The sequence below is a fragment of the Arvicanthis niloticus genome, chromosome 19 (genome assembly GCF_011762505.2).
Source record: "Arvicanthis niloticus isolate mArvNil1 chromosome 19, mArvNil1.pat.X, whole genome shotgun sequence".
Classification (NCBI taxonomy): Eukaryota; Metazoa; Chordata; class Mammalia; order Rodentia; family Muridae; genus Arvicanthis; species Arvicanthis niloticus.
In genome coordinates, this window is record NC_047676.1 from 7,675,109 (window position 1) to 7,701,548 (window position 26,440).

The following is a 26,440-nucleotide window of genomic DNA, read 5'->3' on the forward strand; positions in this document are numbered from 1 at the left end:
GATGCCACCCTCTCGGAACTTCCCCATGAGTGTCTCTCTTCTTTTATGAACTAGAATACATTGTGTGCCATTAGATAAAAGTATTAGAAAAAAGAAAGAGCAAAGCAAATAATGAAGGTATCAAGAGAAAGGCTCAACCATTCCTGCAGTGGAGACAGCTGAACTCCAGGAGACATCTGCCTGAGGTCCCATTACAGGTAATACATAAGCCAGGCAGTGGGTGGGGCTGGATCTGACTTGGGCTTTCTATGACCACACTGAAGGGATTAACAAAACCACTAGGGAAAAGCACTATTAGTCAGATCAAATGTGTTATTTATCAGAAAAGTCATTTTATGGTATCAAAAAAGAAATGTACTTCTACTATCTTTGTTTACTTTTTTTTTTTTTTAAAGAAGGGCAAAATCTTACGTTCTGCTACTATTTTTATTCCAACTACTATTTTCATCATTTTTTTTTATGCTAAGTAAATCTCACACAAACTATTTTGGATCACCATAAACACAACATTTTTTTGAACAGGGGCTCCCCTTATTTTTCTAATCCCTTAGAGAAAAGGTCAAAGGCCTTCCACAGAGTGGCCAGTCCCCACAGGACCTTCTTACCATCTGTGGAGCAGCCGCTGGTCCCATCACTGGAACAATACCGCATTTCTATCCTCTGCCTTCCGACTTCCAGCAAATTTGGATCTGGCAGGCGAGCTTTACAGGTATAGCGGAACCTCTGCTCGTAGTGGCCTCCATTGTCAGAGATGTTGACCGGTGTCCAGGGGGTCCACGGTGTGGTCTTCTTCAGCTCTGGGCATGCATTGGTATTACAAGGCTGGTATTCCTGGAGGTGAAGACGCATAGTATGTCTTACCCTACAGCACACAGCTAGCTGGGGGAGGGGGGTGGACTCCTTGGCTATGTCATGGGGCCTCAAATCTTTGGAGCCTTAGATACTCAAAACTACTTTACAAAACTAAAACCACATTTACATTAAACTGTTCCCTAACAGTGTATTTGTAAGTCATCTCCAGAAGAAACCTATGTTTTCTCCTGTGTAGACAATAAACATGGGACAGCAAACAAAAGTGCATGTGAAAAAAAAAATGGCAACTTCTTAAACAGACATCTTTTTTTACATGATAAGTTATTCAAAATGTTGTTTATCTTGGTGTTTGTTTAGCTATTTTATTAAAGTGTTAGAACTAGAATATGCTCTTTAGAGGCAAGATGGTTTCATTTGAGATTAATGGATGTTAAAAACCTTGGGAGCATGTTCATAGCATGAAATAATGGACTATCCACACAGCACAGGGCATGATGTCCAACCTGTAAGGTTCCCCCCCCCATTCCTCCTATTAATTTAAGACATTTCTCAGTTTCTCTTCCATCCTTTCACGCCTACATATAGCTACAGGTTGGAGGGGCCTAGAAACTCAGTAGAGTTTTGAAGATCTTCAAGTGAGACAAATTGCCTGGATGGGATGGAAATAAGACATAGATGATAAAAATATGCTTGTCACATTTACCTATGCACTTGGTAATAAATAATATGGGGATAGAATAAGGAATAGACAGTGAACCATCGAGACAGTTCTTTGTCACAATTCCTCCACTTAGCCATAATGGTTATTTCTCTTGGAGAAAACTAACAACACAATGCACCTACTTATGAGCACACTGTAAAGTTTTAAATTAATGTTAAACAAATATAAATCAAGAATTAAGTCATTTTCAGGACACGGAAGCACTGTTGCACTCATAAGCACACCGTGACTGTGACTGTGTGCACAAGACCTGCACAAGATCAAATCACTGAAAACCCAGCATGTATGATGCAGACACTCCTGAAATCCTACTCTTATCTGAAGAAATACTGGCAATTTATGGCTGCTGTGGTAAGAAGTCAGCTTTACTCAGGGATATGGCCTGTGAGAAGTTACTTATGTTCCAGTCGATGGTCCGACACCCACATACAGATGACAAACAGTAAATGGACTCCACAGGCTTTCTAAAAAAAGAGCACATGAAGTTTGGAGGGAAATGAGGTCTGGATGTAGGGGAGAAAATGACAGGAGGGGATTTGCAGGATAGATAAAGAAGAACATATTCATGTATGAAATTCTTAAGAAAATCCCAATAGAAAGGCAAGCATAGTTATGTTGGGTCCTCTGCATTTCTCTGCCAGGTTTTCCTCTTTTCCATTTCTTGTTGGGAAATTCATCAGTATCCTTAGTCAACTCACTTGTTTCTGGAGTAAATCATTAGTGGCATTCATAAGTAAGGATGTCTTCAAGACAGACACTTTATGCCTTGTTACCTTCACATAACATCTACATGCCACTGTATGAAAATACTGGTAGAAATTTTAGGTCAAAAATAAATGTTCCTTTAGAAAGGAATATTTTCTTTACTCAGTATCTCTCAGTGATACAGTTGAGAAGTGCAAAGTTACCTCATCAGCTACCTGCATTTGGGTTATTTTGGGAAACTATTTCAATCTATAAATTGATGCTTTTTTCGGTTGTTGTTTTAGAAATTTTTTTGATGGCTTTGTTTTATGTTTGCTATCCCTGTCCTTTGTTCTTACTGGAATTCCATCATTTAGTTATGGTCCCTTAACTTCAACTTAGAATATATCATCTTTTGTCGCTTATGTTTTTATTTATTTCCCCTGACTTTTGGGGGGAGTTGCCAATTTATTAATTTCTGTGTTGTTGCTATAAATAGTTTGGGCACCAGAAAGTCCTGAAACACAGTTTCTAAATGCCAACCAATAGGCACCTGGAAAGCAGGTCCCTCTAAACACAATGTCTAGGTTGGTGGCTGTGTTAACACAGGCTCATCTTTGTCAGTCTAGATTCATTTTTTTTTTTTTCACTGAAAACAAGGAAATCTGGTTACTTTTTCTATTTTATGGGATTCAGACGTGAAAAACCAATCTCTCTAATACAGAAATGGGAGTTTCTGGCAACAGAAGAAATGGCCATCCCTGTGTGACATCAGCTTAAAATGAAAGACCAATGAGCTCTGATCTCACTTGTTTTAATTATTTTAAGTAGGCTTCACATAACTTTCTTCATTTTTCACAATGAGAATTACTCAGGATTTATGTTTGTCACAAGAGGAATTCAACACAGAACCTGTAAAACTACTACGGTTGTTTCTCCAACTTAATACTCCTGCCCATTCCTACCAATCCACACCATCCACACTCCAACAAAAATAGAAAGATAAATGACTTCATTTTTCTCTAAGGACAGTAAAATTTTGGATGCTGCCAGCTAAATGGAAAAACAGCCCCAGTGAATGCTATAAACCCACTTGGGCTAGCAGGTGAGAACAGCATGTGCCTGCTCTCTCTTGTACTTGGCATAGAGTGATCAGAAAGCAGAGGATTAAGCCTCTATCTTAACCCTTCCATGCGTGTTGTAAGAAGTGCTGAGTTGAAGGAACCATACAACACTATCATCTGATACCCCATGACAGCTTGGTCAGGCAAGTGTTCTGTTCAGGAATTCTTTGATCATGTAGACTTAAAATGCAGTTGGAGTTGATGTGGGAACTGTGTAGTTTTTCAGCACCAGGGACTTTAATATTGCCCATAGAATAGTTGGGTTGTTATTTGTTATGGGGCCAACAGCATCTAGCTTCTTCACACCAAGTGACATCTAGCCTTTGAAATCTGTGGGTGATACTTGCATTTGAACATGGTCGCCAGTGTCTGGGTTGGCATTGCCAGAAGTACAGTATGTCACACATTCTTACAGTGACTGTGGCTCACTGTATCCAAACACCAAGTTGGGCTCATTGTGTCTAAACCTCCAATAATTACATCTATATCCATGCTTGCTATCTCCTTAAAAGTTTAGCATGTGACCCAGGACTTGGTTTACTGGGCTCTGAGGCTGGATTCTGCCTGCACTGTTATCTAATTATGAAAGGTTAGGAAATGGTGAGGCCAATCTGCTTAATCTTAATTTCCCAAATTATGCAGTGATTCAATTCAGTTGTGATCCCTTAGATGGTTTAGCTGAATCTATATGCTATCGTTAACTGGTTTACTGCTTGCAAAAAGTATCCAAATTTGAAGGACTAGCACACAATTAAACAATAAAGAAATATTGAGTTTTCTAAAAACAAAACAAAACAAAACAAAACAATTTTAAGGACTTAATTTGTATTATTTGCTATACACAAACCTTACTATTCTGGTAGAAATTGATAGAAATAGATAGTAAGGCAATCTGAAGACATTTCTCCTAATGTGCTCTCCATGGATTCTCCATCTCAGCCAGCAAAGATAAAACCATCCATTTAAAATTTTAATCCAGAAATCTGTGAGACCCTCAGCTGCCCCACCTTTGCTTTTCTTCACTTAGTCTCCAGGGTTCATCGTAACCACCTCTCTTCTCCCTCAGGGGAAGATGAGCAGGATTACTCATCACTTCAGGCTCAAGTTGGAAAAACAAGGCAAGCACTGCACGAATGCTTAATTGTCGGACTAAATTCTGCCTCCATTATATACTGCAAGTTTGCAAGGATAAAAGAACTTTCTCATTTTATCTTACATCACCCGTGTGTAGCATGGTTACACAATTTGCTTGGTAAATTCATAAAAACCAGTTGATCATGGTTTAGATAAGCCTATTCAAGAGGAAGTCACATAGATTTGGCTAGCAAATTTAGATGGTTAAGTAGAGCCTCCTGTTTTGCTGCTTATGTTTCCTTGGAAAAACTAAAGCAGTTTATAGATTAAAAATAAAGTGGAGAGATGGAGCTGATTTGAGAAGAATTTTCATGCCACATGCTTAGTACAAAGTGGGAGAAGCATCTTTAAAGTCTTCTCATCAATAGCTGAATACACAATCTAATTTATGCTCATATGGAATGTTTGTGGTTTCTGTGTACATTTGTCAAGTTTTCATTCAGTAACTCAGCTTGGCATGCAGAGACAGAAAATGAGCCTCCATAAAAGAGACAAGAAAGTCATTCTATTGTGTTGTGAAGTGTCCAGGCACGGGTGATTCTGCAGGCAAAGAGACCTGAAACCACGAACAAAAGATCAAAAGGAAGTTGTGAGAATTAATTTAGTGATACCTAGGAAGGGAGGCAAAGGGATGTCATTGATTCAGACTAATGTGGTCACAAAGCATCTTGCACACTACCACGATGGAGCAACAGAATGAAGTCTTTTGTCAACATAGCCCAACATAACATGGGACAACCGGTTTTGAGATGCTAGACATCAGGCAATGAGAGAGTGATTACTGCATGGTGGTGAAAAGGAAGGGAACCTCAGGGTGATGACAGCAGTCCTAAAGGGGTTCCCTGAGAGACGCCAAGAGAATGGAAAGGTATCTTTGCTTCAAACCTGGAGGAGATAGAAATGGGATATAGTCAGAAAGGGGAGATGTTCACAGGAGTAACAAGCAAACAAACAAATGAAAAACTAAAGATATAAACAGCTCCCTCTCCAAGCATTCAAGTGAATGAAAAGGAGCAAACACATTTAAAGAGAGTTCAGAGGTGACAATGACCTAAGAGAAATACAGGAGAAAAAAGAATGGCCTATCCAAAAAGATGAACCAATATTGGCAGGGAATTGTGACAGCTTTCACAAGCAGGGAGGGACAAGCTCTGAATCCTCAAGCCATAGTTTGGGTACCAGGAAGTATCTCTCTTCTTTAGGGAGGAAAACAACTTAGCAGAGACTAAATGTTGTCCTGCTCCAATGAACAGTTGTAAAAGAAAGAACCCAAATCACCAAACAGGATTTACACAATTTAGTCATATCCCAGCACTCTGGTCTATTTTCCTAATAGCAAGCAGCACAGAAGTAGGTCAAACTTACAATATCAAGTATCCATTCTAAAATTCTGGTTTCCAATGAGTTAAAAACCCACAACCTACTATGAAAAGTCAGTCAGTTGAAACTGATGCAGAAACAACACAGGTTACAGAAACTCCAGTCAATAATATGGACAGACCGATTACAACCTTGTTCCACATGTCTCACATGCCAGGAGAATTACTGAACATATTAAGTAGTGAGTTGAAGATATAAGAAACTACGACAGTGAATTGATAACTGTTTACAATACTTGCAGAGGATTGCAAAGGAGAGAGTGAGCCCTAGATTACTTTATGAGAAAAATTATAATATAACATCAAAACCAGATGACTGGACAGAATGAAAATTCTAGTGTGCATCTTCAAAGACATAGATGTGAAAGCTCTTACCAAGACTTTACTAAATCAAACACAAATGTGCATAGGTGTACATTCCGTGTGCACACATAGCAAGTCCATGCACATGTTGATATCATAATATTTCTCATGTCTTCAGTATTTGGATGTTTGGAACTGAATAGACCTATTAAATCACTGTAGGCAAATGTTTCACGAGTTCAAAGCCTGCACCACCCTTTCCACTGTCATTTGGACAAATAGCACTGATGTGTATGTTACAATGACAATATCTATCCTTATACAAGGGGTGCCGTTTTCCACCATATAGCTACCCAGCGTACCAACTTTATACCACAGCACCTGTGTGCAGGTGTGGATAAACACGTTCTTCATCCTTTAAGATTACATAATTCCTTTATAACCAATGTCATTGTCTACTGTGCATTTTATGCTGGTTCAGGACCTGAACATGAAGGAGTTACCATCACCTTCTATAGAAACCTGAGCAGTTGGCAAATCACTGGGTGGCAAGAGAAGAGCAAGCCTCTTGGTCAGTTCTTACTCCTTATATAATTGTCCTGATGTCACTAGACATCGGGAACTCATCTCATCAGCTGCCAGCTGAGTGCTCAGGCATGATGGTCTCCTAACACCAAGAAGCTTCTGCACACTGACTCTTGATGTAGGGTTAGACAGCTGTTTCAAATACCCAAGTGCATGCCTTTAAATGAGGTTCAGAATGTGAAATGACACCCCAGCAATTTACACTAACACGACTAGTCTAGTAACAGACAGACTCCCACTAGTAACAGACAGCGATGTGGGAAGGAGCCTAAAGGCTGTTCCTGCATTCTTGCTACACTGCTCGGGCAAGAGAAGCACAGTGGAAGACAAACTGAATGTGAAAATTGTATTGTGGCAAAGGTGGGTCACTTTACATGGGAATCCACTCATGATTTCCCTGTTCCTCATAGCAGTGGGTATTTCAGTAGAGTCTTCTGGGTAACAGTATACTTTATGATATATCATAGGCTTTAAATTTTAAAATTAGCACATGAAGTGTTAGAAATCACAATACAATTTTCAAATAAAGTGTGACTCAGTAATAAAGTGGACTTCTCCTCCAACCTCAGCACCTCCTATACACTCCCATTTGTATCTCCCCGAGTCTCAAGTCCATTTTATTTCCACAAACAACTTTAGTCAACATTATACTAAACAGGGGAAGTCTGAGACATTTGCTTTCACCCTTGCCCACTCTCATCTCTCTTATGCAATATAGTGGTTGGAGTCTTAGAGCAGTATAATGCAAGAAAAAGCCATAAAGGATAAAATTTTTTAAAAAAGAGGATGCAGATGAAATAATTTTACAGTTCATAGGCCTTAAGGGTTCCACTAGAAAACCCTTAGATATAATAAACCTTTTCAGGAAAGTTGTAGAAGCACACATAGCCCTTCCCTGACTAGCATTCTTAGCCCTCTGATGTGTCACTTATCTGCAAGGAAGTTTTACAGGCCAGACCTGTGAACTTCTGTGGCAAACCATGGGGGCAATGGGTATCACTGCTGTTGAAGAGAAGGGTGAACTGAGGGGCTTCTGAGATGTGGTGGTTTGAATAGGAATGGTCCCCGTGTGTTTGGATAGGGAATGGCATTATTAGAAGGTGTGGCCTTGTTGGAGTAGGTGTGACTTTGCTGGAGGAAGTGTGTCACTGAGGGGTGGGCTTTGAGGTTTCAGAAGCTTAAGCCAGGCCCAGTGTTCCTCTCTTCCTGGGGATCCAGATGGAGAATCCTCAGCTCCTTCTCCAGCACCATGTCTGCCTGCACTTCACCTTACTTTCTACCATGATGATAATAGACTAACCCTCCGAACTGTAAGCCAGACCCAACTAAATGTTTTCCTTACTAAGAGTTGCTGTGGTCATGGTGTCTCCTCACAGCAATGAAAGCCTAACCAAGACACATGGTAAAGCCTGGGAGTAGTGAGAATCTTGGTGGCCCCAAAGGAGAGTGAGAAATCTCAGTACCTCAGAATGTCCCATAAGTATGCATTCGTTTTCTACCAGTAGTGAGTCTAGATTCTTCCCAGTGCATAATAACAAACGAAAGCTCCTGTGCTTTCTTACATAGAAAGGCTATGGAGCATGCATGTGTGTGCACATGCATTTGTCTATGTGAAGTAGAATGTATGTGTGTGCACATAACAAACAGTAAGCTGGTTTTCTTTCTCCCACACTGCTTTAGACACTCTTTTTAGTAATACTGTTGTAGACAGATCAAGAGAATAAGAAAAGCTATGTTGCTGTGTGACTCCTTCTTTGTGGCCAAGGCTGTGATTTGTAGGTACTTTTGCCTCTACAAATTTGCCTCTCAAATGAGAAGATCTATCTACTTTATTCTCTCACCAAAATGGCTTTAAATCCTTAGTCTCCAGAGCTGAAAGGTAAAGATGTACACATCTTTTCCGTGGCAAATATCTTGCAATAAGATGAGAAACTCTTTTGAGGTAAAGTGAACACATACTCTTGAGGGAAGTAAATAGGTGACCTTAAGTCCGTTTACTTTCTCTGGACTCCTGTGTTCTCCCAAGAAAAACGTTTAGTATGCTGTTCCCACTTGAGAGCCTGCACGGACTTTAAACATTGTTATGAGTTGTGTGAGCTTTCACGTGATATGCTATAAGGTTTGTTAATGAGATAGGTCGACAGAACTATCTTGGATTTTGTTTTTATAGGAATACTTGGGAACCACTACTGCAGATTATTTTGAGGAAAGAAACAAAAACAAAGACCAAAACACCACCTGTGTGGTTTCTGGCCAGAAAATTATGTTACCTGTGAATACTGCCACATACTTCTAGACTTCTGGCTTTCTTAGTTTTGAAGTCTGTATATTTGCATGTAATGGGCTGGGCAAGCCCAGGTGAAACCACAGAAACAGCTGGCCTATGTACCAACTCATCTCTTACAGGCCCCTCGACAACTTGATTATGTAGTCACAGCTCTGATCCTAAGAGAGCATTCACAAAGTAGCCACACATAGAGTAAGATATAGTTTCAAAGATATCTTTAGAATTCCCCTCCCAACTGTATAACCATCTTCTCTAGAGTGTGGGTAAGACTGTGATGATGATGGGTAGTGGTCTATTGATTAGGTCACAAGATCTATGTTCTTCTACTAGAGGGCGATCTCTCTGTTCTTTGAAGAACCAAGCATCCATTTCAAAGCTTTTTCTAAAGTGGATCTCTATACAAATCTAATCAATGGTATAGAGACATATAAAAACATGTATTCTTCTTAATTTATTAGTATTTATTAATTATAAGAAACATTATGGACATTTCTTACTATAGTCTTATTATATTCTTAATTCCCTATTCTCATATCCTGTCTCCCCTTCCTCTGCTTCCAAGACCTCCTTCTATACACAAAGACATCCATTGTCAAGCAAGACCAAGAAACACTAATTTAAAGTAAAATATGTGGGGATCCGTAAAGTAAGAAATACTTTAAGAGTTGGTATGGAAGACATTTGTTCTCAGAGATGCCCACTGGGGTCAAATTAGAACCATGACTACAGCAACTCATCTAAGAGCCACCAGAGATGATACTACTTCACAATAAGCAAGTTCTCCAAAGGGGCCATTGATTCTATTGTTGAGCTGATTCCACAGTTGTTTCATTGGCTCAAACAAAAAACAGGATTATAATCCTATAAACCTGAGAAAGAGAGAAGTCAGCCTTTTCTGCCAAGTACATCTAGAATTTCAAAGATTGAAATTGAAACCATTTCTTCATCAAATTCTTGGCCTACTGACTCTACATTCTGATGGGCAAAACCACCTAAAGAATCCTCCCCTTTTCTATGACTTCCCAGCGAGTGCTAGACATTCAGGGAAGCAGCACGTTATAGTCTTTCCTACCAATGGGTTTTCCCTTTTGAGTAAGTTTACTAAAGTCTGCCAAAGATGCAAGGTTGTCAGTCTTTAATATTTTCTGTTCATCCCTAAGTTTATCTTTGGCAGGCATGGAGCCTGGCAGCTCCATCCAGCACTTTATTCCACTATAACCCCATCTTTGTGCCTCAGCTGTCTCCTCTGTAAAAAAGGAGTAATAATATCATAAAAATAATATATGTAATTAATACTTGTCAAGCACAATAATGAGTTTATTCCAAATAGTACATGCCCCAATAGATATGACACCATTTTTCTGCACAATGGGCCAGAAGCAGACACATTACACAGAATATGGAATGACTGGGCATTCTCCAGACATGGTGACTAGACGAACAACTATCTAAGAAACTGTAGGTTGTTAAAATAACAGATAATTGTCCTAGAAGGGCTATGTATACTGGAATATATTTATCTATCAGGGAAAGCAAGCTTAATCTTAACCCAGGTTCCTATGAGAATCATTTCAGTCTTTCTGTGATGGGATCATGTGGTAGAAAATGATTGTCTTTTAAATTGATTTTCATCTGAGTTTACATAAAGCTGTCTTCTTACAGGCTCATAATTTAGATAAAGATTTCATGCCCTAAGAGACAGCAGTAAGAATATTTAATCTAAAAGCTTTACAAGCTTTAGATCATGAATGATGTATCTCGAGTGTGCACAAGTAAGGTCAAGTCCTTGTTGCATTTCATTTCATTGTTGGGAAACATTTAAACCTGTGTGTGTGTGTGTGTGTGTGTGTGTGTGTGTGTGTGTGTGTGTGTGCTCTATACTAGATTAAGTGTATTTGGGAAGCTAAGAGCACACTTTTATAATCGACATATTTCTCATTAAAAATCCCATGGAACTACATTTTTTTTGTTCTCTTGGAACTTTTACTATGGGAAATTATGTTCTTTTTAAATAAGAACATTCAAATGACTTTCTTTCTATAATGACATTGATTAATGAGAATCCTATTGCCTTGGCAATCTTTTCAGCCAGGACTGACAGATAATGATCTAAAGTATATAACCTTAAGCTTTTATATCTTAAACTACAAGTCCAAGTATTATTGCCCAAATGATACATTCCTTAAGAACATTTAAGAAAATAAAAGTTCATGCTTTCCCACCATCAACCCATTGTACATGTCTCTTTCCACACCGTTGGGGCATCTATACTACGTGACAAGCGCTGAGCTCCATACTCAAGGGTTCTTAAATATTAAAAGTGAAAATAAATATATAAGGCTCCAGAACCATGCTTGAGAGTGTGGTGAGCTGTGCAGCTGTGCATTAGGGAATCCAGACGGAAGAAGCATTTGACTCCAGACAGTCCCATGCAGCACTTCTGGCCTTCTGTATCCAGTAGGCAAACCTGTTTTCATGTTTTCAGTCTTCGTCAATCCTAACAGTAGAGATGGGATGCAGCCAACATTGTATTTGTTCTGAGCAGCCAGTTCTGGCTAAGGAACCTTGCTTGCTGTGATTGGCGCTAGCAAAAACAAACGCGAAAATCTCAAACAATCTTTGGCACCTTGAGAAACTTTTAAGTCTTCATCTCAGAAAACAGATTTTCTCTAATTAAACTAGCAAGCTGCCAAAAATAGACAATAATAAGTATTAATTTCATCCCACAAGGATAAAACTACGAGGGATCTGATTTTTATAAAAATCTGGGGTCTGAGGAATGTCCATGCAGGGATTGAAGTGGAAACACTGAAGGGTGAGGGTAGCTGGTCCTGGTCCTCACTCATCACAGAGAATCAAGGGTAATCCAAGACTACTGTCCTGGGTAGGGTTCACTCTCCCTTTACTAATGCTCATGGCTTTTCTCTGTGAGGTGAGAGAGGTTTGTGCTCTGCATGCAAAGGATGCTTCTTCATGGTACCAGTAGTCTGTCTATAGGAAGTGACAACATCATAATAGGACAATTTGCGCATTTTTGATGGATATATTTCTAAGACATGCAATTCTCTCTCTCCATCTTAAGTCTTTGTGGCTACATTGGGGCTGAGCTTATTCATCCCAGCTATTCTTTCATAGACACATGTCCCATACTGCAGGTTGAATACATTTTAAAACTGACCCCTCTAATATAACATGTAGCCTTTGTTCTTGCCATTGACCATCAAACAACAAATTGTAAGTGTTTACCGAGCATTTACATTGGGTTAGTTATTATAATTAACCTAGAGATTTTAAAGTATCTAGACTGATATACACAGCTTATATGCAAACACTATGCTATTTCAATCCAGAGATGTAGGAATCCTTAGATTTTGCTAGTTTTGTGTGTGTGTGTGTGTGTTTGTGTGCGTGCGTGAGTGCCTTTGAACCAATCCCCTTCAGTTACAGAAGGAACACTGTACTGATGATAATATTGGTACATTAGATGTTTATTAACATTTGCTGCAGCAGATTCTTTGTGCATGTTTTAATTTTGCTTTCATTCATTTTAATTTGTTGGTCAAAAATTCAGACAAGTTCTGTGATCTCATATTCATGGTCTCTTTGTCTCACCTCCTGTGTGAGTGACACTTTAGTGTATTAGTTACTCCTCTGCTGCTGTGACAAAATATATGACCAAAAGCCACTTAGAGGTGAAATGGGTTTATGTAAGTTTAAGGTTCAAAGAAGGTTCAGTCCAACACAGCATGGCCACAAGAGTGTGAGTCTGGTGGGGATTGAGGGAGCTGAAAGATCAACCCCTCCCCCCACAGGAAGCAGAGAGACACAGAGAAGAGGGAATGGGACAAGACTATAAAACCTTAAAGCTAGACCTTAGGAATGCTTTCTCTAGCAGGGGTTTTTGTCTCTTACAGGTTCTGTGACCTCCTCAATAGCACCACCAATTGGGACAAAGGTTCAAATATGCAAGCCTGTGGGGAATACTTTCCATTCAATGCTTAAACCTATTGCAGTGAAATTCAAAAGAAAAGCCAGACAGCCAGATGAAAGGGCATCTTAGTCTTTGCCCTACTGTGAGAATCAGCAAAATCGCTGTCAATCGCCTGCTTTCTTCACTGAACTCGATGTCAGCTGCCATCTTCTATGTGGGATGAGGCTGCTTCTTCACAGAGGACACATCTACTTGGGATGCTGAAGATGTTTCACTTGCATTTATATGCTAAACATTTCCAGGCTTCAAAATACTTTGCATATGGCAATGATATAGATCAGATTATTGATCTAGACATTTCCTGTAAGATAATTGTCCAAATTAATGTTTACAGGCTATATCGCACAATGGATCTTATCTCTTTAAATATGATTTGGGAATCTTCCTACTCTATACTCCTAAAATATAAAGTGGTGATTAAATAATTAAATAAACTTCTTCCAAATCTATATTTTAGTCTCAAATATTTATCATAATGTTTGCTGTAAGTAAATTCTTATTTTTGAGCTGTATAAGACTTTTCCCTTTTCTTACACACTTACATGCACGTGCGGCGCGTACACACACACATACACCACAATTACCTTCATATAATGTAACCATATTACCTTCATAAAGTCTAATGAAGGTCACTCATTTAAAATTTTCTATACTTGGAAAATGGGCAGAAATCTCCTATCTTAGAATGTTCTTTTAAATGTACAGTGCATTTTCCTTCAAGATCATCTTTCAGATCTATGGAAGATGCCCCAGTTGAAACACTTAAAATTTTGATTTTGGATAATGCTTAAATTTCTTCTCTTTTCTAGAAAAATACTGCAAAAGTTAAACAATTTTGTTCAGTGTTTTTGTTTCAATGATGTTCAATAAGACAAAATTTCCATGGGGTGGTGGTGTAAAAATATATGCTCATCCAAAATACAAATACAGTGTTGCTAAATTACTTCATTTTCTTACAAATATCCATATATAAAAATTAAGAAAAAACTTTCTTGGTAAGTGTGACTAGAGTCAGTCTTTTCCGTTGACCTGTATGCTCATTGGAGCTCCAGGTCTCTGCTGCTCTGCTGATGTCACGCCCATCTCTGTAATCTATTCCTTTACATTTACTAGCAAAGATTCTTTCTGCATGCCACTACTGCCTCTAGACCATTGGAAAGAATGCCCGGAGAGCTGTCTGCACAGGCATCTCCTTCATAGATTTTTGAGATCCAGACAGTGACAATCTGTTTTTCATTCCTCGATTTCTAGCCAAGCACTGCATACTTGCTATTTATCAGTTCAAACTTGGCAAGCACCAGTACTCGGAGCCCTCCCTTCCCCAGTCAAACATGACACTAATGGGGTCCAGACTCCAGAGGACAAACCGGAGTTCAATGGGTGACTTATGGCAACTGCACAATGGTATCCACCAGCTTGGGAAGTACTGACTAACCCATCCAACAGGCAAAGGAAACAACGATGAAGCTTCTACCAATCAAGGGGAAAGAGTCGAGAAGTCCATTTAGAAATTCCCTACAAACTGTGACCTGTGGAGGCTCAGCATGATGCTAGTCACAGAGATTGTATAGAAGTATGGCACACACCATCTAATGAACAACCATTACTCAAGAATCTCCAGTCTTTGAGACACAGGCAAGAGAGCTAGCAGGACTTGCTTGGATACGCCATTGCCAACATTCACATTCTTACTCCCTTGCCTTTGCCTTGATGAGCTGAGTTTTCTGTGGACTCCAGCACTAGCCGTGAACACAGCCAGCCCTGGCAGGGAACATCATGTCTTTCTTTGCTTTAATTAAAAGGCCTCTATTGCTGTAAACCTTTCTTAGGCATCTTTCATGACCTAGGAGAAGCGGCTTCCACTGTTTATTGAGCTTCTTCTTGGTAACCTGTAGTACAACCAATTTAAGCTTCTCCCCAACTAGCTTACAAATAACTGAAACTCAGGCTATGATTATGTTATCTGGCTTTGACAATAGGTAACCTCTTAACCTCTAATCTACTCTGCTAACTGCTGGCCTGGCTACCTACCCAGAGGTGTACCACATATACTTGCTGTTTCTCTGGGTCATGTGCTCACTGTCCATCTCCCCTCATGGCAGCTTCCTCTCACCTTCTTCTTCCTCCTTCTCTCCCTCGACTCTCTTCCTCCAACCAGGTCACTCAAAGCCCACCTTCCTCTAATCATCCAGTGACTTGCTATAACCACTTTCATTTAACCAATAGTTTAAAATCAAGGAACAACATTTACACAACCAAAGCTTGTAAACATGAGAAGTCCCTTAAAGGCCTAGACCTTCAGGTATAGAATTCAGCATTATAATGCATAGTAATAGACCACACCTCAACAGTAACCTCTTATGAATGAATGTTGAATTTTATCAAGTGTTTCCTCTAGGTTTATTGAAATTACTACAGCATTTTTCTTTGTGTTATTACTAGAAAATATAGACTTTACAATAGCAACCATTTGGTCACACACAAATATATTGTGAATAGGAATACATGAATATTAGTAAAATGTTAATATATGTATATATGTATATATTTATATTTGTGTATGTGTGTGTAACCTGGTGAATTTGCTTTGTGAAAGATATCTACAGTTTGTGCACTGCATAAAAGAAGATCTTTTGTGAAAGAGGGCAGGAGCTAAGAGAGCCATGAGATTTGTGTATGGATATCTGCACTCAGAGAAAGGACATTAACCTTTGTTGTAGAACATGCTAACTGTTGCCAAGACCTAGGCCTGTGGTGTTGGGACACTTGGTAGAAGAGCTGTGTTTTTAACATATACTACCCTGAAGATTAGGTGTGTTCCTGGTCACATCTACTTCTAATCCCCAGGACAACAATATTTACTTAATCCCATCAACATTCCATCTTTGGTCTAATCCACACATGTTACAGACGCCTTTGCTTTCAAACAAAATTCTGTCTGCTTGGGCCCCTACAGCTAACTTTGCTAACTAGCATTTTAACATCTAATGAATTAATTCACTGTAGCCCAAAGGTGCTCAAGAAAAAGGTTCCCAACAGCATAAATTGGGTGGCTTTACATTAAAATGTTGCAACAACTCCTGTCAGCATGCCTTCTTAGGAAGACAACGGCTTCTTGGATATTGTGGAAAGAACATGGATTTGCATTGCTGGTCCCTAACGAGGGACATTTCTACCTCAGTTGGAATGATGCTAACCTTCTCACATGACACCTAACAAATCACTCACTGTGCAATTACTTCATGCTAGGTACTGGGAAACACTCAGGGTGTGAGTGAGCCAAAGAGACAGGGTGCGTGCACCTGGCAACCACTAAGGCTCTGGTGGTAAGAATACGAGATAGTTCTGCCCTCTCCCATCTTCTTCATTTCAGTGAACTGATCTTGAAACAGTCAAAGGCACATGGTTATGATTTAGAGCTGTGACAAGAAAACGCCTGTCATCCACAGAGCCCGACTGAATAGGAAACATCCCTGCTGTAATACTAGTCCTGTTGTTCATGTAGAAAGCCTGGCTTCCAGCTCTCTCCTTGCCCAAAGTATGTATGTCTGAGGTTAACTCAGATTCCCTCCAACCAAAAGCAAATAAAAGAGCTGCAGTAAGTTTGGGCATCTTTACAGACCCTCTGACTCAGAGGCCTGTCCTTCAACAGCAGGCAACAGCAACATTTGCTCAAGTTACAAGTCCGATCTTTTATATTTTTGGCAAAAAGAAAACAAAGCCCAAAACACAACAAAAATCAACCAACGAACCAACCAACCAACCAACCAACCAACCAAAACAACCAAACCAAACCAACAACGACAAAACCCCAAAACCCCCAAATGTGAAAAAAGTAGCAATTGCCAGAATTTTATAACTTTACAGCTGTATGGAGTTGAAATATGTTTTCTCTTGCACAAATTCTCCTGGCCATGCTGAGACCCAAGTGCTGAGGGTGACAGACAAGGCCCCCTGTAGAGCAGGACAGCTCTGAGTACTGGGAAAGGCAGCTAAGACTCTCCAAGTGAATTGCATCTGCTTAATGGCATTAGATAGTGTGGATTGCAGAACTCCAAACCAATGCCAATCATGTTGTGTTTGTATTTCCATGTTAAGCACTCATTTGTTAAATTACAGCTAGAAGATGTGGTTTTTGTTTATTTCAGTTTGTTCTATTGTTGTTTACTGTTTATTTTTATTTATTTATCTTTGTGGTGGTTTTGTTGTTTTCTAGTAAGACTCGCAGAGCATGGGAGACCTTTAGGCAAATTCCTTTTCTGTACACCAGGTGTTGTTCTCCAGTAGACATTGACTGGACCTGTAGGATCTTCAGTGCTGAGGCAGATTACTGTCAAGGACTCCTGGTGGGATAACAGTGATGCAGCCAGCTGGCTTGTAATGCCAGCATCTCAAGAGGCAGTAAAATGTCTGGGTAACATATTCCATGAAAGGTCCCAGAGAACACTTGTCCTAAAAACTCTCAGCTGTCGTGTATATGCAGCAATGATGACCTGCTTGTCCAGGGAATTTCATTTCATGCATAACAAACATAAAGGTACTAACTTGATCCTTCCATCCTTACTTGAGAGTGGCGACCTGTACTGTTCTGTAATCTTAGTTGTGCCTCTTTTGCTGGGTCCCTGTTATCCCTTGAGTAGATCCACCTTCAGATCAGAGTTGAGCTGCCCATACTCAAAGCTGCATCCCAAATACAGATGTTCTAGGACTTGCTTTTTGAGAGGACTAAGTGGGGCTGGTTGGGTAGTTGTGTATAGACCACAGTGAAGGAAGGTGTTAGGCAATGTGAGGGGCTAAGCAGGTTTTCAGGGGACACTCTACATTTCTGATGTATGCTTACTTCTTGTCTCTAGAAACCTGTACAGTCTTGGAAAGTCCCTGCCAAAACCCACCTATTATCAAGATCAATTTTAGTGTTACAAAACAAAAAAGCTAGTGTCAGCATTATGGGATGATCCTCTTTGGAACGGGACTAAGTTCTATTGTATATGACATATTTTCGAGGGACATTTATCTTAAATTTGTTTTCTAATTTTAAAAGCAACCATTTAAGTAGAAGAGATAGAAGTTTAAGGGAAGTTGAAAGAATGACAGGTATCAAGTACATATTGTCTACATGTGTGTACACACTGAAAGTATATATCTATACAGGTATAGAAAGTACTTAGCTGTACATTGACGAAAAGTAATATGACTGATGTATATGCATATAGGTGTATGCGCCACATACTCATACATACATATACACACATACATACACACATACACACATACACACATCCATACATACACATACATGCACACACAGGCAGACACAGATACACACATACACACACATATACATATATACACATACACACATATACATTCACACATACATACATACACACACATACACATACATGCACACATACACATACATACACATATATATACACACACACATACATACACATATACATACATACATACACACACATACACACATACACATACATACATATATACATACATATACACACATAATTTGATAGGTTCTTTAAATCCAATATGATTTTTGTCCATATTAAAAGAAAATGATGTGAAGTATGATGCACTTTGCATCTATTCAATACATGGAAGGATTTACACTGTAGAAACACGGAGCAGAAAAGGTCACATGCTCCATTAGTGTAACTGTGAGAGAGCTGCCTCAGAGTGGGCAGGTAAAAGGCCTGCTCAGCACCCCCATAAATGTTGTGACTTACTCTCCACGGTTGAGTGCAGAACATTGTATCCTGGAATGGTCATACTTAAGGTCTAAATCTCAGCATGGACAGATCCTGCACACACTCAACAGCCTTGTTTCTCACCCACAGATGACACACCCCTCTCAGCTCTTACTATCTCTCCTAATTGTTCCGCTGCATCTGTGACATCACTATTTCCAAACTGTTTGACTTGTATTCTTTTTTCCCAAGCTGGAAAACAGGCATCTTGACGTTCTGTTCGTAATCTTCCTTTATTTCCTGCTTCACTCACACAGCACTGGTTGTTTACAAAGTACAGGTAGAAGGCATTCCCTGGTGACTAACTACAAGGAGAGTGAGTTGAACACCATGCTCACCACGGGGTACTGCACAGATATGAATCCATCGATGAGAATTTCTTTTTCTTCCACATGTAAAACTTTTTAGAAGTAAATAGTACTAGCTGAGGTCACTCCAAGGAGGAGACAATTTAATTTTCAAAGAAGGTACATGTAGGAGACAGAGGTCTTTTCCTCTTTTTCAGTTTCAGATGTCAAGGCCTTATCGCTAAAAGCTATTAGCAGTTGCAAGCAGATAAGAGAAAGAAATACATTAAGTAAGCCTTCTACTGAAATTGTCTGGCAAACGTGAAAAGGTCCTGCTTGAGGTCTGGATTTGCTGCTGTTCCTGCTACTTTTGTTCTATACTGTTAACTTTGAAAGTTTTGGTGCATGTGTTTCTGGTTTCCGAGGTATAATCAACTTTTGGGAAGATTCCAGAATTTCTCTCCTTAAGCTACAGCCATTTCTGCCTCCTGATAGATGAAAACAGAGTTCCTTCCTTCATGGATTGTTCTGTAATAGTCTCAGATTGAGCAGCACTTGGGATCAGTATATTCTGGGGCAGACATAGAACTTGCCTCGCCTCATAATAGAAGCAAGATGTGAAGTCACTGTGTATGGATGCTCCCGTCTCACATGGAGTGGCTTATAAAACGATGCAAGAATGTGACACGGAGTGAGCCAACTCCATCTCCACAGGCCTTTGATGCAGCTGTTTCTTTTGAAGCCAAACACCATGAAATCTTCCCAGTAAGATTCGGAAATATGGCGTGAAGTGAAATAAGGGTATACCTGAGCTCAGAACGTCAGGTATCATGACGTCATGACATCAGCTATTACAGCATTCGCACTGGACCGAACCACCGGGCCACAGAACAGAAGGACTCATCATTTGGATTTCAACTGACAGCGTTTACTTGGTTCTAAAGATTAACCGGGTATTCCAACTCAAAAATATTGATGAAACAAGCAGAAGAGAACAGCTGCAGCCAGATACTTCTGTGTGTACTCACATTACAAGCGTTTGGAATCAGTCTTGGTTTGTTAGAATGCCTTAGGATTATTAAAGGGAAGCATTGGGAAAGCAAAAACGATGGCATCTGTGGAGAATATTCAGTGTTTTAAAGCTTTTTTTTCATGCTCTAACATCTGTTGCTTCCTTCTTTAGTTAATTATAAGTTGCTTTGAAAATTATTACGTATGTGAATTACTTTTAACAACTTAAATTATACATGTTAAATAATAGCGCAAGAGGCATTGAAATGAAACAAAAACAAAGATTAAAACCTTAAGCAAAATACATATTAAATTGCATTATAGATGTAATTAAACATTTAAGTTGCATCTACCACAGAAGAGTGGTCTGCCAGGAGTCAAACCAAGACCCATCTACGGTGCTATGAAACTTATTTTAAGATCCGCTAGGTACCTCTGCATCTGTGGGAGCTATTTCCCAGCATACCCTCATCTTTGTCAAGTGAAGCTAGTATTCAACCCCAGCACTCTCATGTGAACTCGGCCATGATGCTACGGTCTCCTAGGCCAGTTTGGTTGAGAATCACGTGTGGTATTTCTCTATCACTCCCCCTGGTTCTAATGCCATCCATTTTTGGGCTGGGGGTTTAATATTTACTGTGCAAATTATAGAACATGAGGAAGAATCATGATACTCAGAATGTAGGTATAGGAGCATAAAGTTCAGGCAAACGTCTACCAGGATCATGAGACATACAGGTCTTTCCCAGAGAGATGCAGACTGCCATAAGCAGCATAGTAACACAGGGGGTGGTAATGTGCTAATCAGAGAGACATCTGTTTGATTTGTTTATGCTTCTTGATAGTAGGAATGTGTCCATGAGACAATACATTGGTCCCTAAAGCTTGGAACCTACAGGGGTCACAACTTTTCTTGTCTTCACCTTTTCTGTACATTGATTGAGCAGAGTCACTATTCACACCATAGATAGAACCACCCAGTCCAAGCTGCCATAAGGCTTAAAAATTCAGGCTAGCACCTCGGCCCCAGGGTGAGTAACTGCAGGATAGACAGAAATTTTTAAAGACACAGCCCATTGAAAAGGAATGCAAGAAGCATCCTCTATATTACAAACCGTTTCGTAAAACAGGAAGTCCTGGAGAAGAATGGACAAGGTCTACTTGGGATACACAAATATCTTCTTAGAAATATGTAAAAAAAATTGCTGCAAATGTAATCTCTTAATTTAATTAACAATTGCCCAGTAAGAACAGAAACGAATAAGATGAGAAAATAAGCCCCCAATTTGGACATAAGACTTTAACTTGACTAAAAGGTGCAGTGGATTCTCTACCCAGATCACCAACAATTATCATGACATTGCCAGCAGAGATTACATCAAAGATGGAGGACATAACTGGAAAAGAAAATGGAAAAGATGGTTTGAATGTATTTAAAATAATTTCTTCAGAGCACTTAAATAGAGAGCAAAACCACTTTACCTACTCATGTAAAATATTCATGAAACCCCACTCCTCATTGAAGAGCTGTTGACAGTTGATGGATGCTACAACAGAGAGGTATTCAGCTTTCAAGTTTCTTTGGAGGTGTGGTCCTAGGTATGGGAGGCAAATCATGTTCTGATGGATGGGCCCATACTCATACACATATGAGCAACACAAGCTTCAGTGATGTGCAGGTGTGTATGTGTGACACAAGGAAGGTGTTGCTAGTAGAAGGAGTTACAAGAAGAATTGTGGGTAATTATGATCAAAGTGCATTCTATGCATGTATGAATTAATGAAAAGAATTAATAAAGATTATATTAAAATGATATGGATTCTCTTAAGCTGAGCATTGTATGTGTTGTGGCTTCAGAAGTTCTACTCACTCTGCAGGCGTGCCGCATTCACAAAACCTAAAATATTGTGCAAACATGAGGAAGTACTGTTGCCAGGCTTCTGCAACTGAACTTTAGGTATTTTAACATTAAGTATTAAAAAATCTCTGTCACAAAATTGATTGGTGAACTCTAAAAGGGAAGTGTGTGTGTGTGTGTGTGTGTGTGTGTGTGTGCACACGCGCACACACACACACATGAATGTATGCATGTGTGGAGTGTGTATATGATTTATATCACTTATACATTGGTAAACATTTCCTTCATAAAAACTCTTTTTAATTAGTTTAGCCACCACAGTATTTGAATCATTGTAGACAGAAAAAAAAAAAGTATTTTTTCTTTACAGAAAGAAATCTGTGTAATAGAGCTTTCTAAGTCTATAAATAAAACATTTTTTTGTGAAATATTCCAGATCTCAGTACCAACAGCAATTTCCAAGGATTGTAGACGATTATTTATATGTCCTAGAGGCAGGGTTGTGATGGATTAATTCCTGTAATCCATCATTTTTCCTTTTCTCCCCATCTGTATTATGCATCATTCTTAAACTTGATTGCCAAACTTTCGAATGCTAGATTTGAGAAAATGTACGCTTCCGTAGCCATCCACCCCAGTACTCAATTTTGTGTACTGACATTAACTTTTACAAAATGCACAAGCCTCTTCTAACAACATGTGGCAGCTTTATTCTGACAATCTTCCGTATTTTCAAGCTTTTCACTGAGCTATTTCATAACAAAAGAAAGTACGCTTCACATTCCCATGCTTATAAAGATGTAATTTTCAGGTTTTTGCTAGGGTTATCAATCATTTCTCTTGAGAAGAATACTTGCAAATATAAGTAGATGCCCCTTACAATCAGCACAATGGACTAGTTCATCATCTGATCTTCACCATGAAGGTCAAGATCATCTGTTTAGTCTTCCTAATAATACATCCTGTGAAAATCTTGTACTAGCTCATTCAGTTACAGTCACTGTTAAGGGAGCACAGGCCTTTTCTTATCACTGAGTAATGTCATTGGAAGGGCAGCTTACTTAAAGTGAAAGGCAGCTAAAATGATTTGGCTTCAGACTAGCTGAAGCCATGAAACACTTTTGATCTCATGCATCCAACTTCGTCCTGTGCATAGCAAGACAGGCTTCTAGGAAGAGAGGCCCCTTATATCCTGCTGTTTTGTCTTCTGTCTTTGTTCCTGATCATTTCAGGATGCCAGTGAGTGGGCAGCAGATTCAGTTCCATTTCCTGATACTAACATCTGGAATAAAGGACTCTCACCTTCCTGTATCACCTTTTAAGAATCAAAGTAATCTTGTCTGGAAATTCCAAGCAGCTCTTTTTTTGCATATAACCAGGGAAAGAAATAGTTCCAAAGAATGGAGAATTGCTATAATGCATAAAAATGTTTGGTAGGAAATGAGACGATACAGCTTAATAGTAAGTATTCACAGGTATTTGGTGGATGGAAATTTCCCAGGGGTCTCAGACTTGCAAGGCACAGGAGCCTCAGCAGCATTAAATTCCAACCATTGGACAGTAGCTTCAGAAACTCTGTTCTCATTGGTTTGTCCCAGCATGCTCAGACTTTCTTTTCATGAAGTCAGATGTGGCAAAAGTAACTTGAGGCAAACTGTCCGCCTTTACTGCTTTGGAAAGGTGGTGAGTATTTTACATCCACTCTTACCCAGTAGGGTACAGACAGGTCTTTATGTTGAGTCTTCTCTACATTCTCCAGAGACTGTCAGATAGTTTGGTAGCATCCTTGATCCAAGGGATCCATAAAGATCAGGCGCTTTTCAAAGGCACCTTCTGACTTTTCTGTTTCAACAGGCAATCAGATCCCTGTATTCTATCCCAGTGATATTAATCACAGGCACCAAAAGATAGTCTTCCTTTCTTTCTTCTTTCCCTTCTTTCTTCCTCATTGCTGTAAATTTATCCCTCAAATAATCTTTCTGCCCTAAGGCCTTGTCTAGTCTCCAGTTCTACTTTACATAGGGCTCAAATCAAGATGTGAGGCCTTCTCCTCTCAGCAGCTAACTGTGATGCATAGTAGTATCCGGTATGAAGGGTGGAGCCAAGATGGTTCGGAGGTTTCCAAGAAGTCATTAAGATTTTAAGCATTCGGAACAGGACTGGAATGGCACCACAGTACAGTCTCCATTTTCAGGATTCTGCCACTGTCCATGTGATACATAATACCTCCTTGGAATAATGTGGTGCACAAACTGGGTGATGTATGCAGTAGTGTTGTGGAAGAGGGCTGAGTTCAGTATCTGGTAGTTCCTGACATGAACCCAAGTTTTGTGAACACTGCACTCCAGAGTCTCTGTGTGACTGATGGTTTTTCAGCTTTTAATATTGCTCACCACATCCAATTTGCTATCGATCAGACTCAAGCGAATAAAGTTGATTTCTACATGTTGGGGTCTAATGGGAAACTTGAATTCTTTACTCATTTTAATTACTTTTGAGCTATCACATGATGCAGAAGAGAACCACATAACCCTGTCAGAGTAAGTGTCTGGTCTTGAGCCCGGACACACACCACAACCCAAGCCATCTTTCTTTTTTGGTGCCAAGTTTCCAGACCCTCAAGATAGGTATTCTAACATAAAATGCATATCTCTGAGTCACTGAAATAAGTAATAAATTCCCTTGTAATTCATTTAAGCAAAACCCCATCAGTAGCAGTTATAATGACCCATAGTAATAGAATGTCTTTATCTATAAATTTTGTTTGAATATAATTAGAATTAACTAGCTGATTGTAGTTATCAAATGCTGTTTAGAAAACTTGCCTTTCTAGGCTTATAAAATGGTAGTGTTATAAAGCATAGATAAAATTTGTTATAGCTAATCCAGAAAGGTCATTGAGCTCATTAAAGAAAGGCTTCTAGACACTGACAAAGGCAGCGACTGAGAACAACATAGGCAAAAGGATTCAGGTGAGTGAATTTCTGGGGCAGCAATTAAAGATTCAGAGGCTGAGCTAGTTTCAAAGCTTTGCCATTATCAAGTAACCAGGCATATATAATGTAAACTGGTTTCTGGAGGCTAGCACTCACAGTCTACAGTTCCATCTTATAAAGGTAACCCAAATAAACAGAAGTACAGAACATTTCCTATGCAAACCCTTGTAGGATTTACCCTTCCATGCAGGGCAGGACCAAGGTTCCCCGGGAAACCACTGTTCAAGATGAGGAAGCGCCTAACATCATACAAAGGACGCTAATTGCGCTTAGTGTCTGTAACTTCCTAGGATAATCAATTGAATTGGAGAAAGGGATTTTGTTAACTTGTAGTTTCAGAGATTTCGGACTTGGTAAGCTTGTCACTCTGGACCTTGAGGTAAGGCAGGATGTCACAGCAAAGGAAACAGAGGAGCAAACTTTATGTCACAGAGAAGTGGAGGAGAGAATGAAAGAGGGGTCCCTAGTATCTTCTTCAAGGGTACAAACCCCAGTAGCCTAACTTTCTCACATAAGCCCCACCTCTTAAAGGTTCTGTAATGGCCTGTAGCATCATGGGTTAGAGGATGACTCTTCATCGTGTAGACAACTGCAGGGTATTTAAGGCCCAAACTGTATTATTGAACTCACTAGAAGCAAGCCACCAAGCAAAGTCCAAACCCTGTTCAAGTGTATAAATATCAATCTTTCAGTTTCTTTTCCTGTCTATTTGTGATGGAGGAAAGCAGTGCTGTCTATTTGAAGAAAAATAATGTCGAAGAGAAAATATTGTAAATTGATGACATTTTAGTCCTAAAATTTAAATGGATGCTGCCAATCATTGAAGAAGGAAGAGAGATTTTCTTAATATGTGTATGACTTTTCTATATATTATGTTGCCACCTGATCCAGAAAAGGTAGAGAATTCAACAACAGATATGACTGTCCTTGATGTCAAAATTATGTCAGATTCTAATAAGTTATATCAAAAATCCTTGGAAAATATTTAATGAAATATATTATAAAATACTTCATTTATACTATATTATTAGATTATTTACACTCAGAAAAATGTTAGTAGTATCAGAAATTGGGATGAAAATATTTTTAAAAATAAAATTACAAAGATGCTCTCTAGTGTCCTTCAGAATATTGCCAAGTTGCAGATAGCACAATTATTGCAAAATTTTGAATACACATTAGTGAAGGAATAAAAACATCAGGTGACTTGGTTATGAACTATCATTGTGAGAATGAATGGGAAGACCTAGCAGGTGAACAGCAGGCGTTGTATGCAACTCAGACTTTAAAAAACGAGTATATGAACATCTCAAATAATTTCTATTCTGGTCATGAGCCCTTTTAAAACTAAACTGGTTTATACATTTCTGTCTTGAGGGAACATCTATGGACACTCAAGAAATAAGTAAAAAGTACATCTGAAGGCCAAAAAGGAATGTGTCTATCTAGGCTCTTTTCCCTGGACTGCTGGAGTAGACATGGGATAGGAGCTAAGAGC

General features: G+C 39.3%; 1 protein-coding gene across 1 annotated transcript in view; it reads right to left on the minus strand.

Moving 5' to 3' along the window:
* Positions 1–26,440, minus strand: part of Sema5a (semaphorin 5A) — a 200,445-nt gene that overhangs the window by 18,740 nt on the left and 155,265 nt on the right. The window contains exon 14 of the mRNA XM_034523424.2: positions 606–831. Coding sequence (XP_034379315.2) covers positions 606–831 — 226 coding nt within the window. The remainder of the gene's footprint in view (positions 1–605; positions 832–26,440) is intronic.